Source organism: Scyliorhinus torazame, chromosome 18, assembly GCF_047496885.1.
Source record: "Scyliorhinus torazame isolate Kashiwa2021f chromosome 18, sScyTor2.1, whole genome shotgun sequence".
In the NCBI taxonomy this organism is placed as follows: domain Eukaryota; kingdom Metazoa; phylum Chordata; class Chondrichthyes; order Carcharhiniformes; family Scyliorhinidae; genus Scyliorhinus; species Scyliorhinus torazame.
In genome coordinates this window covers 27,709,161-27,724,293 of record NC_092724.1, presented here as the reverse complement: position 1 = coordinate 27,724,293, position 15,133 = coordinate 27,709,161, and the positions used below count along the sequence as shown (strand labels likewise).

Sequence of the window (15,133 nt, the reverse complement as noted above, 5' to 3'; positions counted from 1 at the left end):
TGTCTTTTTAACTAAAGTTCCTTTTATGGGGTAGAAAGATTTATCTCTTTGTTTATATGGGTTGGTGGGGTTCCTAGGATTCGTAAATTGTTACTTCAGAAGGAGCGACAATTGGGTGGCCTCGCCCTGCTTAATCTTAGGCACTATTACTGGGCGGTGAATGCAGAGAAGGTTCGATACTGGGGGAGGGAACCAGATACAGTGTGGTTGCAGATGGATGAAGGGGCATGTAAATGCTCGGGGCTGTGGGTGCTGGCTATAGCGCCACCCCCACAGACGCCAGGGAAATACTCAATGAGCTTGGTTGTAGTGTCAACACTGAAGATATGGAAGCAGTTTCGCAAACATTTTAAATTAGAGGCAGGGTCGAAACTAATGCCAATCCGAGAAAACAATCTATTTAAACTTTGAAGAATAGACGCTGGGTTTGAAGACTGGGAGGAAAAAGGTGTGATCACGTTGAAAGGCTTGTTTCTTGAAGGTCATTTTGCAACATCTGAAGAATTGAGGGAGAAATATAAACTTACAAGGATGGAGGCCTTTAGATACACATAGATACGGCCTTTCATAATGGAGACCTTCCCTACACTCCTAATGTTAGCCCCTTCTTCTTTGAAATGAAATGAAAATTGCTTATTGTCACAAGTAGGCTTCAAATGAAGTTACTGTGAAAAGCCCCTAGTCGCCACATTCCGGCGCCTGTTCGGGGAGGCTAGTACGGGAATTGAACCCACGCTGCTGGCCTGCCATGGTCTGCTTTAAAAGCCAGCTATTTAGCCCTGCGCTAAACCAGCCTTTTGTGGAGGAGATGTCGATTGTTTTGGGGATAGAAGGGAGAATTACCTCTAAATTCAAAGAAAAATTATGGAGCAAGATCAGAGTCTCTGGATAGTTACGGCCAAATGGAAGGAGGTATTAGGGGAGATGTTGGAAGAAGGGCTATGATATGAAATTTCACGGAGGATAAATGCATCAACCTCATGCGTGAGGTAGGAACGAATATAATTGAAGGTAATTCACACAACACATTTGAGGAGATCAAGAATGAGTCACATGTTTGAAGGGGTTGAGGACACTTGCGCCAGATGTGAGAGAGGGTCAGCCAATCGTGTACACGTTTTGGTCATGCCTGAAACTTAGAAAATTCTGGAACACCTTCTTTAGCACAATGTTAGCAGTGTTACAGTTGGACCTAGAACCCAGTCCCCTGGGATCTATATTCGGGGTGTCAGACTTGCCGGAGCTCCAGACAGGGGCAGATGTCTTAGCCTTTGCCTCGCTGGTGGTGAGGAGGCGGATCCTATTGGGTTGAAGGTCAATTTCTCAGCCATGTGCCTCAATATGGCTGGGAGACTTAATGGAATTTCTAAGCCTAGAGACAGTTAAATTTAGTTTAAGAGGGAACGAGTTTAAGAGGGAACGAGGAGGGGTTTCATAAAAGATGGCGACCGTTTATGGCTCTCTTTAAGGAATTAATCTCAGTCAGCAACTAAAGTGGGAGGGGATAGTTAGCTAATTAATTGCTTTCGGGTTGAGGAAGGGATTGTTAAATGTTAGTTAAATATTTGTAATGTTATTTATGTATAAGAAAAATTTGAAAAAGCTATTGAAAATATTTATTTTAAAAAAGCAATTGTAGAAAACAAGGTGAACTGTATTATATAGCAGAACAGAAGTCATTGCATTACCAAAAAAGCGTTATGTTGTCATATGTCATTTACAGAGATATGCAAATCCAAAGTTGTTAAAGTTTAAAGTTGCACAAGGCCTTTATGAACATTCTTTTGTGGACTCCATGTGCAAACTGTAATGTTTATTAACATTGATGATCAGAAGCAGGGCTATGTCAACCTACTGACATCTCTGATATAAAAGGTCACACGGTCGGTCATCAGATGTTTTTTTTCAGGTGTGCAGTAAAGTGTGAAAGTATTTATATCGTGAGTGGTTAAATATTTTAGTTAATAATACAACACAGTCAGATCTGGTCTACAACAATCTTCATCACAGCACAGAAATGAGGTCACTTAGCTGAACTTGGGTTTCCATGTGTTTATGCTCCACAAAAAATTCACCACCCCTATTAGAAACAAACTTTTTTTCCTTTCTCCCTCATTTATTTATCTAGCTTCATAACTGCATCTGTGCTATTCATCCCAACTAATCTTTGTGGAAGCGTGACCTATTCCAAGAACTCTTACAGAAAAGAAGTTTCTCCTGAATGCTACTGGATTTATTAATGACTGTATTATATTTAGTTTTGGTCTCCCTTCAAGTGGCATCATGTTCTCGACATCTATCCTATCATACCCTTTCATTACCTAAAGAACTCCATCGGGTTACCGCTCAGGCATCTCTTTCCTCAAGAGCCCCAGCCTGTTTATTCTTTCTCAAGGAGTACAGCCCCTCATTTCCGGCATCAGCCATAACTTTTTCCAGTGCCTCTAAATTCTTTCTGTATCATGGAGACCAAACCGTGCCTAGTACCTATTTATAAGGATATTAATCATCTGAATAACTGCGGAGAAAGGTAAACATAATTTCAGTCAGCTGCATGTCTTTGTCAAAAACTAATATTTTGCAATGGTTGCTATCCATTCCAAAAATATTGCGAGCCTTAAATCTGAAACTTATTTGTGCATTTCTCTACGTTGCAATAGTGACAACACTTCAAAGGACTTTGGAACATCATGAAATTATGGAAGGTGCTAATATAAAATGTAAATGCATTTCTGCTTCCACACCAGGTGAAATAATCAAAATGATTGGGAGGAGAATGGAGTAAGGAAGAAATGCTTTATGCATCGGAAATTTCAATTTACTTGTCAGAAAATTACTATTGAAGGGGTATGAACAAAGATTGTGTAGCATGTAGATCGTAGATCAGTTCGAGTTCCCTCCATCTTCTTGCCTTGTGGAATTTTGCTTTGTACAAAACTTTGGGTGCTCTTAAAAAATTCCAGTCTATACGAAGGCCTGGGCAGGTATCATAAAATCATAGGATTTATAGTGCAGAAGGAGGCTATTTGGCCCATCAAGTCTGCACCGGCCCTCGAAAAGAGCACCCTACTTAAGCTCACGCCTCCATCCTATCCCCGTAACCCCACCTAACATGTTGGACTCTGCGGGGCAATTTAGCGTTGCCAATCCACTTAACATCTTTGAACTGTGGTAGGAAACCAAGTACCCGGAGGAAACCCACACAGACACGGGGAGAATGTGTAAACTCCACACAGTCACCTGAGGCTGAAATTGAACCCGGGTCGCATGAGCTGTGAGGCAGCAGTGTTAACCACTGTGCCACCGTGCCGTGTCTTTCCAACTTTGACAAAACTAAGAACAGAATATGGTTGAAACATTATTGTGTTAGTGCTCCATTTCCAAACCTTTTGGTGTTTTCTATCCTGTTTCGGTTCTTTGTGTAAGTGCTTTCTTACCCAATTTACAATTTGCTTGTGCATTGCTCAGAGATCCACTTCATTCAATTTTAGATCTTTTTTGTTCTTGCAGGAATGGTAGAGCAGTGGGAGGTCGATACTTCAAAGAGGACATAGTTCAGGTGCAGTCTAGGTACATACTGAAGAGGAAAAAGGAAAGTCATCCAAAGGTAGAGCTAGATGATTAAAGATACGAGATGGAAACAGAAAAAGGAAGCTAATGATACTTGCCAAGTTCATAACACACAGAAACATACATAGAAAAGAGGAGGCCATTTGCCCTTCGAGCCTGCTCCACCATCCATTGTGATCATGGCTGATCATCCAACTCAGTAACCAGTTGTCCTCCCCCTCCCCCTCCCCATATCCTTCAATTCCTTTAGCCCCAGGAGTTATATCTAACTCCTTCTTGAAAACATACAATGTTTTGGGCTCAACTGCTTTCTGTGGTATTGAATTCCACATGCTTAACTCTCTCTGGGTGAAGGATTTTTTCCTCATCTTAGTCCTAAATGGTTTTCCCGTGTATCCTTATACTGTGACCCCTGGTTCTAGACTCCCCCACCATCGCAAACATCTTTCTCGCATCTACCCTGTCTAGTCCTGTTAGAAATATATAGATTTCTATGAGATCCCCCCTCAGTCTTCTGAACTCCAGTGAATATAATCCTAACCGATTCAATCTCTCCTCATACGTCAGTGCCGCCAAGCCAGGAATCAGTCTGGTAAACCTTCATTGCACTCCCTCCATAGCAAGGAGGATAAGGAGTGCAATATTCCAAGTGTGGTCTTATCAAGGCCAACCATAATTGCAGCAAAACATCCCTACTCCTGTACTCGAATCTTCTTGCTACATAGGCCTTAGTTACTGCCTGCTGTACCTGCATGCTTACCTTCAGCGACTGGTGTACAAGGACACTCAAGTCATGTTGTACATTACGTTCTCTCAATCTATAGGCATTCAGATAATAATCTGCCTTCCTGTTTTGCTAGCAACGTGAACAACCTCATTTATCCACAATTGTACTGCATCTGCCATGCATTTGCCCATTCACTCAACTGGTCCAAATCACATGAAGCATCTCTGCATCCTTCGCACAGTTCACTCTGCCACCCAGCTTTAATAAGGTGGAGAATCAAACAGAATACAGAGCATGCAGAGGAGAACCAAAAAAGAAAGTAAAAACGTCAAAAAGGGTACGAGAAAAGATTACCAGATAACAAAAGGGAGCACTGAAGCTGTCGTTCTTTTCAATTTATGAAATGTGAACACCACTGGCAAAGCCAACATTTCGTGGCCACCCCTAAACGTCCTCAAGAAGGTCGAGTCAGCTACCTTCCTGGACTGCTGCAGTCCGTGGTGTAGGTACACCCACAGCAATGTTTTGGAGAGAGTTCCAGGTTTTTGACCCAGCGACAGTGAAGGAGCAGCAATATAGTTTGGTTCCCCTTTGCATACTGTGTTGTGTTTGATTCTCTACCTTATTACGAATGTGGCAGTTATCATTAGCCTCCTTTTTCTGTTTCTACCTCTATCTTTAATCATAAAGGATAGTCAAAGAAAGGGTGGGTCCAATTAACAACCAAAAAGGAAATCTTGTGCAGGCACAGATGAGATACCAAATTAATACTTTGCATCTGTCTTCGCAAAAGAGAATGCCGCCAATGTCATAGGAAAAGGGAGGGATATTGAGATTGGATAGGATACAAATGGTGAAATGTAACTGCTGACAGCACCCAGAAGTAGAAAAGTCACCTGCCCCAGATTGCTGATGGAAGGTTGGAAATAGAAGCTGCTTTAATCACAATTTTCAATGCACCTTAGATGTGGGAGTGGTGCCAGAGGAAAAATGAGAGATGTTAACCAGAGATTAACAGGCCATGGAATATTTTGATCCAGGACAAAATTGACACTTGGAAGAACATGGGTTAACTTTGGTTAATAAAAGTCAGCCAACACGGATCTGTAGAAGAAACAGAGGGGGGGGGGGGGGGGGGGAAGAGGAAGAGAGTTTTTTTCAAAAACACAGCAAGTTATGATTTGGTTTAAAGGGTGATGGAAGCTGATTCAGTAGCAAAATTCAAAAGGAAGTTGGACCTATACTAGAACAGGGGAGGAAAAAACTCTGGGCCACAGAGATTGTGACTAATTGGACAGCTTTATCAAAGTGCCAGCACAGACACGATGGGTCAAATAACCTCTATATGATTCAATGAAATGCATAAATAAAATGACAAATATATTAAAACAAATTCTCCAACCTCCCACAGTACTAGACATAGCATTTAATATTCTGGCAATTTTGTGATCAGTTAATATTTGTATCACCAAATAATGTAGCAGTTTTATCATTAAGCTTATAAACACAAAGTACATTTTCAGGTCTTGGCTAAAGTTGGGAATTGCATTTATATAGCGCCTTTCATAAGTTCAAGATGGTTCAGAGATAAATATGGGTCAAAACAACAAAGAGCAATGTAATATTTTATATCCAATTGAATGAGCAGACTGCATCGCGATTTAATATTAAATCTGACAGACAGCACCTCAAGAACAGCACACCCTCAATGGTGTACATCATATATGGTCAAATCTCTGTAGTGGGGTTTGAACCCACAGTCTCCTGATAGGAGACAAAACTGCTACACTGAGCATGGGCTGCATTTAACCAAAACACTCCAATTTCCTGTACATTTTGAAACATATTGGTTCACTTATTTCTCCTTAGGGCCCTTCAACTCCCAAATATTCAACCACAAATAAATTGAGATGACCAACACTCTGATGTACCTTCACTTTCGACAAACTTCATCAGCCTTAGCCAGCAACAAATGTCAAACAATGTGTCACAATTACCTTCATCAAGGTACAGGTTGAGCATCCCTTATTCAAAACGCTTGAGGCCGAAAGTATCTCCGATTCCAGAATTTTTCGAATTTTGGAATACCTGTAGAGGTATAGTTGTGAAACGCCGATCTCAGGTGAACATCATGTTATTTTTTACGAGAAACATGATTTTGGCGGTCGAAAGAAAGTGTGGATTTCAGAGCCTTTCGAATAGGGGTGCTCAACCTGCACAATGCTCAGGAAGTGACAAAAAAAAAAAAAAATCAGAATCTATGCATCTAATAATGTTACATGAATAATGTCCCAATGAGTCTTAGAAGAAAAATCAAAATTTGACTTTCAGGTACAGAGGTCACCTGACCTTTAACGGTTAACCAAGAATCGTCAGCATAGATGTTCTTTTATGGAAAGGATGTATTTGACAAATTTAATAGGATTTCTTGAAGAAGTGACCAGTTGGGTTAAGAGAACATGAGTAAATGTGCTGCATGTGGAATTTCAAGGGCATCCCATAAAATGTCTCACTTTACTAAACATTCAGTTGTATGGTGCATCAGGAAATGTCGAGTGAATGGTGTGTGTGCTAATGAGCAAAAATAATAATAATCTTTATTAGTGTCACAAGTAGGCTTACATTAATACTGCAATGAAGTTACTGTGACAATCCCTAGTCGCCACACTTCAGCACCTGTTCGGGTTCACTGAGGGAGAATTCAGAATGTTCAATTCACCTAACAATCGCATCTTTCGGGACTTGTGGGAGGAAACCGGAGGATACCCACACAGGCATGGGGAGGAAGTGCAGATTCCGCACAGGCAGTGACCCAAGCCAGGAATCGAACCCAGGTCCTTGGTGCTGTGAAGCAACAGGTTGGGCGGCACGGTAGCATTGTGATTAGCACTATTGCTTCACAGCATCAGAGTCCCAGGTTTGATTCCCAGCTTGGGTCACTGCGTGTGGAGTCTGCGCATTCTCCCTGTGTCTGCGTGGGTTTCCTCCGGGTGCTCCCACAAGACTCGAAAAAAACGTGCTGTCAGGTAATTTGGACATTCCGAATTCTCCCTCGGTGTTCCCGAACAGGCAGCAGAATGTGGCGACTAGGGGCTTTTCATAGTAACTTCATTGCAGTGTTAATGTAAGCCTACTTGTGACAATAAAGATTATTATTATAACTACTGTGCTACCAATGTTAGGTCAACAGCTGATGCTTAGATTGGAGCAGGATTGTAAGTGTCAGATTCAAAGATCAACTTATGTTTTACTTGTACACAATTAGATAATTTAGGTTGGAGCACTGGGAAAGCGATGTCAAAATTTACCAATGGTACAGATTAAAAATTCATGGAATGTAAAAGACTTCAAGAGAGCAACAACAAACAGATTGTAGATGAAATTTAATGTGGAGAACTGTGTGCAATGCCTTTAATAAAGAAAAAGGAATTAGAATATTTACTCTATTGCAAGATGCAAAAGGCTGTCAGGGAGCAGAATTTGCAAGAAGTGATAAAAAAAAATTTAAACAGGATAGAGAACAAAGCCAAAGTAGTAAAGGTAAAATTGTATAAGGCCATAGATGGAATCATGGTCCAATTTTGGATGTGTTGGTTAGAATAGGCATTAAAGATATGGAATATGGAGAGTAAGTTGATTAGAATGGCACCTTTTATGAGAAAAGAGACATCAATACTGGGATTATTTTAATTTGTATTAAAAAAAAGTAAAAGATGGTGGTTAAAAAGGTTTTTGATAAAGTGAACAGAAAAAGATTATCCTGTGAAGGGCCACCAATTTAAAATAGTAAATGTACTGAAGTTTTGAGAAATGTCTTTAGAACAAACTGTTGTCACATGGAATGCTTTGTCACAGGAAGGAGTTCAGGTGGAGATCATTCCATTTTGGAAAATATTCAAGGCTATGGGGCTTGCTTTGAAACACTGACAAAAGCTGAATAGTCACCATCCGATCTTTAAACACCTATAGAGGTCAGGAAAGTGCCCTTTTCATAATTGTTGCATGAAATAGTGTACTTGGCATATCTGTGAAAAGAATTTATGCATGTACCTCAGATGGAGTTATCTAAATTTAATGTGTTACTGCTGTACCTCAGACGGAGTGATCAAAATTGAATGTGTTGCATATCAAAGATAATATTTTCCTTGAATTTTGTCTAAATGCACAACTGACCCAACAACGATAGATCAGTTCTCCAAGCTTTATGATTAAGTCTGTGAGGAAGCTGGAGGTCACTGCTTTCTTGCCCCCCCTCCATCACCCCTTTCTCCCTATTGTGGAGCACAAAATGGATCAGCCACCGGCTGCTGGGCTGGCCGAGAAGCTAAACAAACTTAACCACGACCAACTATTGATCGCAAGCGAAGGAGGGCAAGTTACACAGACATTTATTTTTCTGAGAAACGTGTCTTGCCCTTTAAACCTGCACAGAGGCCAGTTAGAGAGAGAGAGAGCACCAAACTGTGGAACACACACCTCAGACCACCGCACAAATTAACCTGGTCAACACCAATTAACCTGGTCAACACTCTTGTCCTGTCGCTGGCAGCTAGAGTGGTGGCTCCACACGGACACCTTTAAGAGGAAAAACAAGAGCAGCGACTGAACCAAAATACTGACGCGTGCACCGAGAAGGAGGGGAGGAAGGCCCTCCCACTTCCCCCGGGGAAAATTCAATTGCACCTGATCTGGACAGCGTACCCACAACAGACATGAAGATCACCCCCCGGCCCCCCGGGCGTGAGTGTGCCGAGGGTCAGAAATGGAGACCCTCCCTCCTCCACCCCACCCCACCCGCGGACACCGGGAGAGTCACCTCCCGCCGACTCACCTCGGTCGGCTGCTAGAGGCTGCCCGTCCGCCTCGGGCCTCTCCCTGGGCTTCTGGCTGCGGTGCCTGAAGTGACAATAGGGCCGGTTACAGGAGGAGTCGCCGCCATCGCCGTAAAACGGACACTGGATGCTGCGGAAAAACTCGGTGGAACGCAGCATTCTGCACTCGGGTCCCGGCCTCGGGGACAAGGCATAATCACCCCCCCTCGAGAGGTTTCGAGAGGGGGGTATGTGGGGGAGGGAGGGAGTTGGCGGAGCGGCCTTCAGCCCCGAGCGGCCCTCTCACTCCCTCCGCTGCGCCCGCCCCCCGCCGCCATCTTGGTTCCTTCCAGCCTCTGACGTCAGTGAGGCCTCCTGCCCTCAGCAAACATTTAGGAGCCGGGGGGGGGGGGGGGTGAATAAACCAGACAATTACATTTATGTAGCACCTTTCACCACCACAGGGCGTCCCACAGCACTTTACAGCCAGTGTATCACTCACTTCTACAGCCACGCAGCAGCCAATTTGCGCACAGCCAGCTCCTGCAAACCACGGTGCGATTGTGACCGTATTAATCTGAGGGTTTTATATTTTTGCGTGATGTTGTTTGACGGATAAATACTTTTGCTGCTTCTGTGGTAACGCCCCTGCTCTTCTTGATAATCTTTATTAGTGTCACAAGTAGGCTTACATTAACACTGCAATGAAGTTACTGTGAAAATTCGCTAGTCGCCGCACTCGTTCAGATACACTGAGGGAGGATTCAGAATGTCCAATTCACCTAACAAGCAGGTCTTTCGGGACTTGTAGGAGGAAACCGGAGCACCAGGAGGAAACACAGACATGGAGAGAACGTGCAGACTCCACACAGACAGAGGCCCAAGACGGGAATCGAATCCGGGTCCCTGGCACTGTGAAGCAACAGTGCTAACCACTGTGCTACTGTGCCACCCGATTGCACTGTGGATCTTTTACATCCACCTATGAGAGTAGGGGGGGCTATAACTGTTCAAACAATGGCACTGACCGACATGATCCCAATGGGTCATGAGTCTTTGGAACTCCCTTCTTGGAAAGGTGGTACGAAGTCTTACAACACCAGGTTAAAGTCCAACAGGTTTGTTTCGATGTCACTAGCTTTTGGAGCGCTGCTCCTTCCTCAGGTGAATGCAGAGGTCTGTTCCAGAAACACATATATAGACAAATATTTGTCTATATATGTGTTTCTGGAACAGACCTCTGCATTCACCTGAGGAAGGAGCAGCGCTCCGAAAGCTAGTGACATCGAAACAAACCTGTTGGACTTTAACCTGGTGTTGTAAGACTTCGTACTGTGCTCACCCCAGTCCAACGCCGGCATCTCCACATCATGAAAAGGTGGTGGAAGCAGAGTCCTTGAATATTTTTAATGAGGAAGCAGATAGATTCTTGGTAAGGAAGGGGGTGATACCTTATCAGGAGTTGTACAGGGTGCAAATTTGAGGTTACTATCAGATCAACCATGATCTTATTTAATAACAGAGCAAGCTCGAGGGACTGTGTCGAATCCGCATAAAGCAGCATGCAAAAATGGCAGATAGGAAATACTGGATAAAGGTTTATCCGCAATACGACACACCTCCACTCCCCTAAAGGTCTCCTTCCTCGATCTGTACCCAGGACAGGGATTTTATACAAGTGAGGGCTCCCCTTGTTAAGGGAAAGCCCCGCCATGTTACTGGGGAAGTTCGTATTCTGTGGAGGTCACGGGAATCTGGATGGTCCTTATCCCATGACCTCCATGGGGGTTATAACAGACTTAATGGCCTATTCCTGCTCCTTGTTCATATGCCCGTATTACAATGTCAGCCTAGATTGTTGTGCTCAATTAAATCCACAATTCTGAAGGTGTAGTGCGACCAAATGAGCCACGGCAAGGAAGGAAATAAAGTCACATTTTTGACCGCAAATTTTTATTTTTTAACATATAATTGTTAGAACCCCAGTGGAGGTCCCGGAATCAGGGCCGTATGGTTTCGCTTCTAAAACAATATAGTAAAAGAAATTAACTCGTGGACGAATTAAAAGGGGCCGCTCCTGGTCGGGGCATTGCCCAAAGATAACAAAGAAAAACGGAAACTTAAAAACATTAAATCATAATGTGAAAAGAGGAGTCAATAAAGCAATCCAACCCCTGTGGTGCCCACCAAGCATGGGAGGCCTCGAGAATGACAGTTTCCCATGATGTATTTTAGGGCCTGGAGAATGACGGTTTCTCATGACCTCCCCAGAATATGAACTTCCCCTTTAAGGGGGCAGGACTTCCCCTTAACAAGGTGAGCCTCTGCTTGCTTAAAAACCCAGGCATGGGTGCAGGTTGGGGAAGAAGACTCTTAGGAGAGTGGAGGAGTTTTGGATTTGTATTGTAATAAACCCTGTTTGTTCATTTCTACTTACCGTCTAGGCATTCTGCTTATCGGGGATTCAACACGACTGAACACATATCGGAAAGCTGGAACCTTTTAACGCAAGTGCAGATGATTGGGGGCAATACGTAGAACGCATAATATTTTTTTTTTCAAACAATGTGATGAGAGACAAACTGGTATTGCTAATGGCTTGCGGAGGATCTACCTACAGTGTGATAAAGAGCCTGACTCACCTGGACCTCTTGGGTACTCAGTCATTCACCACTCTGGTGGCCCTAGAGGGGAAGTATTTAGATCCCAAACCATTGCTCATCGTGCGCCGTTTCCGTTTCCACATGGCTGCCCAGGCCCAGACCGAGTTGCTGGTGACTTCCTGGCCTGCCTCTGAAAACTAGCTGAGACTTGCGAATTCGGAGTAACATTAAATGAGACATCGGGTTCCTGCTACCGGATAACCCCGCATACCATGACAGGCATCGCACCAACTGAGATGTTGATGGGTCGCTGTCCGCACCCGCGTGAATCTCGTCTTTCCAGATATTGGCGGAAAGGTCTGCTGCGCTCAGGACCAAACCGAAGCAGACACAGGCCGCCGCAGGCCACTGTGTGAGTTCGCCCCAGGAGACGTGGTACACGTCCGGAATTTTGGCGATGGGGCTGCTTGGATCCTGGGTGTTGGGTTGGCGAAAACAAGTCCGGTTTCCTACCAAATACAGACACAGAGCCACGGGTCTAATTGCCAGGCGGACCACTTTCAAAGCTGTGTGCCAGACACTCCAGCTGTACCACCCATTGATTCGGATGTCCCAGTTTGCCATCTTCACCACTGCACCTGTTGCCACCCCTGTCTCCACCGGCTCCCGAGATCTTTTTTGAAGACACCAAGGGAGCGGTGCAGTGGTTAGCACTGCTACCTAATGGCACTGAGGACCCAGTTTCGATCCCGGTCCCGGGTCACCGTCCGTGTGGAGTTTGCATATTATCCCCGTGTTTGCGTGGGTCTCACCACCACAACACAAAATTGCCACACAAAATTGGCCCTTAGTTGGAAAAAAAATAATTGGATACTCTTAAGTTTAAAAAAAAAGACACTGAGATGCTGGGTGAAGAACGGCCTAACTCCGACGTGAAAACCGAGATGGACGTTCTGCCATCCCTCCACTGGAGGCGCCTGTGCTGGCCCTCGTGGCCACACCAGCAATACTGTAGCTGCCCAGATGCTAGTCACGCAAACTCCACTCCCAGGTCTCCTGACACCGCAAGGTCTGCGCCTAAACGCCGTCCACAGGCAAAACGGTAAAAATAGACCCAGCGCATTTACCCATGGTTGTGGATATTGCTCCGGACTTTGGAGGGCCCTGTTATAACCCCAATGGAGGTCCCGGGATCACGACCATCCGAGTCACCATCCAAGTGAAGACCATCAAGGCCAGAATTCCATCGTGGGAACACCATGGTGGCCAGTGTCGAGGCCAGCAAAACAGGACACCTTCGCGACTCTCCAGATTGCATCGTCAAGCATAGGCTGATGTAACTTCGTACCACAATGATGTCACCACATATGCAGGTTACCTGCCATTGGACAGACAAAGGGTGGGTGGGTGGGGGAGGGGGTGGGGGTTGAATTGTGAAAACAAATCTTATTTTTGCATCTCCATCGCATTGAGGCTGCTACAGATGGGGAAAGGAATGATCACAGCCACCTCACTGCCAGTGCTTTAATAAAGTAAGTGGGCCAAGGTTCAAAATACAGGATGTGAGGCCACCCAGAGCAAACAGTGGCTAGACCGGCTAAAGATCACGCTGTCTGGTATAAATCCAGGGGCGGGATTCTCCAAGCCCGCGCCGGGTTGGAGTATCGGTGGGAGCGCGGGAAATACCTGCCACACCGACGCCGGGACGCTGATTCTCCGGCAACTGTAGAATTGGCGTCAATCGCGCCTGTGAGGTCGCCTTGGCGCTGGTTGGGACCGTTGAAATAGGCCCCCGGAGCGATTCTCCGCTGGCGAAGGGCCGTACTCCCGCCGAGTCCCGCTGCCGTGATTCAAACTTGGTACCACCCGGCGGGAGCTCAGACCCACGGCCGCGGTGAACATCCTGGTTGGGGGGGGGGGGGGTGGGGGGTGGCCCTACACAAGGTCCAGGCGTGCAATCGGGGGCTTCCGATCGACGGGCGGCAGAGATCTGGAGGGGCCCTACCTCCTTCCGCGCGGCCTGCTGTAAGGTCCCCGACATGTTGCTCCGCGGCGGCGCAGGGACGGCAACCACACGCATGTGCCGGCGCGTTGACGGCACCCACATGCATGCGCTGGCGTAGAGACGGCTGTCGCTCGGATGCGCGGAGCCGTGCAGGGCCGTCTTTCAGCGCCGGAGCAGCGCGCAGCACTCCGGCGCCATGCTAGCCCCCTAAAGACCGGTGAATTGCTGGGCCAGGTGGCCGTTGACTCCAGCGTACAACACTCCGGTGTTTACACGGGCGTCAACACTTGGCCTGGATTCCTGAGAATCCTGGCCCAGATGTCTGGTCACGTCATCACCACATAATGTTACCAAACCGGTCGGACATATTGCTGGGGAAAGGCCACTGTGTAAGGGTTAGTAGAAGTGTAAAACCCCTTGAACTGTGTGCTTAATCCTAACCGTATGTAAATGTATTGAAGCGCCACAGAGTGCAACATTATCAAGGTATATAGTTTGAAAAGAATTGTGCCACTGTTGTAAGGACCCTTCCTGTTGATTCTTTATTTCCCATTTCTTTTATTTTGCTGTTGTCATTTATGATCCATTGATGTATAATAGACAAGGTGAGCAGAGAAAGTGAGGAACTCAAAAGTTGCAATATAGTACACTGTGCTAGCCTTTGAACAGCAGAACTCAAACTTTTTGGCACCTGGGAAAGCTCGGGGGGATTTGGTTCGATTGATTGGTTGGTGGCCAAAGAATTAGCAAAAGGCTGAATTCTGCCCGGTGACGGGCGGTGATCGGGTCCTACCTGAGTGGGATGGTTTTCAGAGAACCAAGGACAGGTCTTGGAAGTTTGAAGGAACATTTTAAGGAGTTATTTACTGTTGCAATATTTTCTGAGTTATCTTTGAAGTAAGGGGTGTTAAGAGATCCAATGTTTATTTAAGATGTTAAGTTGAGTTCATGGAATAAACAGTGTTTTGTGTTTAAAAACTCACGTGTCCATAATTGTAATCCCACACCTCGGGAAAAAGTCGTGTGCTAGGAAAAGCAACAAATGCATTAAAGGGAGAGGTTGGTTGAACTCCATGATACATTTTGGGTTTCTTAAAATGCCTCGCCCCTAACATTATTAATAAAGATTAATTGTGTTTACATTTATAAACCTGGGGCGGGATTCTCTGCAAACGGCGCGATGTCCGCTACCCGGCGCCAAAAACGGCGCGGATCAGTCCGGCGTTGGGCTGCCCCAAAGGTGCGGAATTTTCCGCACCTTTAGGGGCCAAGCCCTCACCTTGAGGGGCTAGGCCCGGCTGGAGCGGTTTCCACTCCGCCAGCTGGCAGGAAAGGCCTTTGGCGCCATGCCAGCCGGCGTCAAAAGGACTTCGCCGGGCGACGCATGCGCGGGATCATCAGCGGCCGCTTACGGCAT

General features: G+C 45.5%; 1 protein-coding gene across 3 annotated transcripts in view; it reads right to left on the bottom strand.

Annotated features, from left to right (window-relative positions):
- rexo1 (REX1, RNA exonuclease 1 homolog) overlaps nt 1-9,454 on the bottom strand; it is a 129,544-nt gene extending 120,090 nt beyond the window's left edge. For all 3 annotated transcript variants that reach the window (XM_072482442.1, XM_072482445.1, XM_072482444.1), the window contains exon 1: nt 9,129-9,454. In XM_072482442.1, the coding sequence (XP_072338543.1) occupies nt 9,129-9,288 (160 nt within the window). In that variant the 5' untranslated portion in view covers nt 9,289-9,454. The remainder of the gene's footprint in view (nt 1-9,128) is intronic.
- Between the last annotated feature and the right edge of the window lie 5,679 nt (nt 9,455-15,133).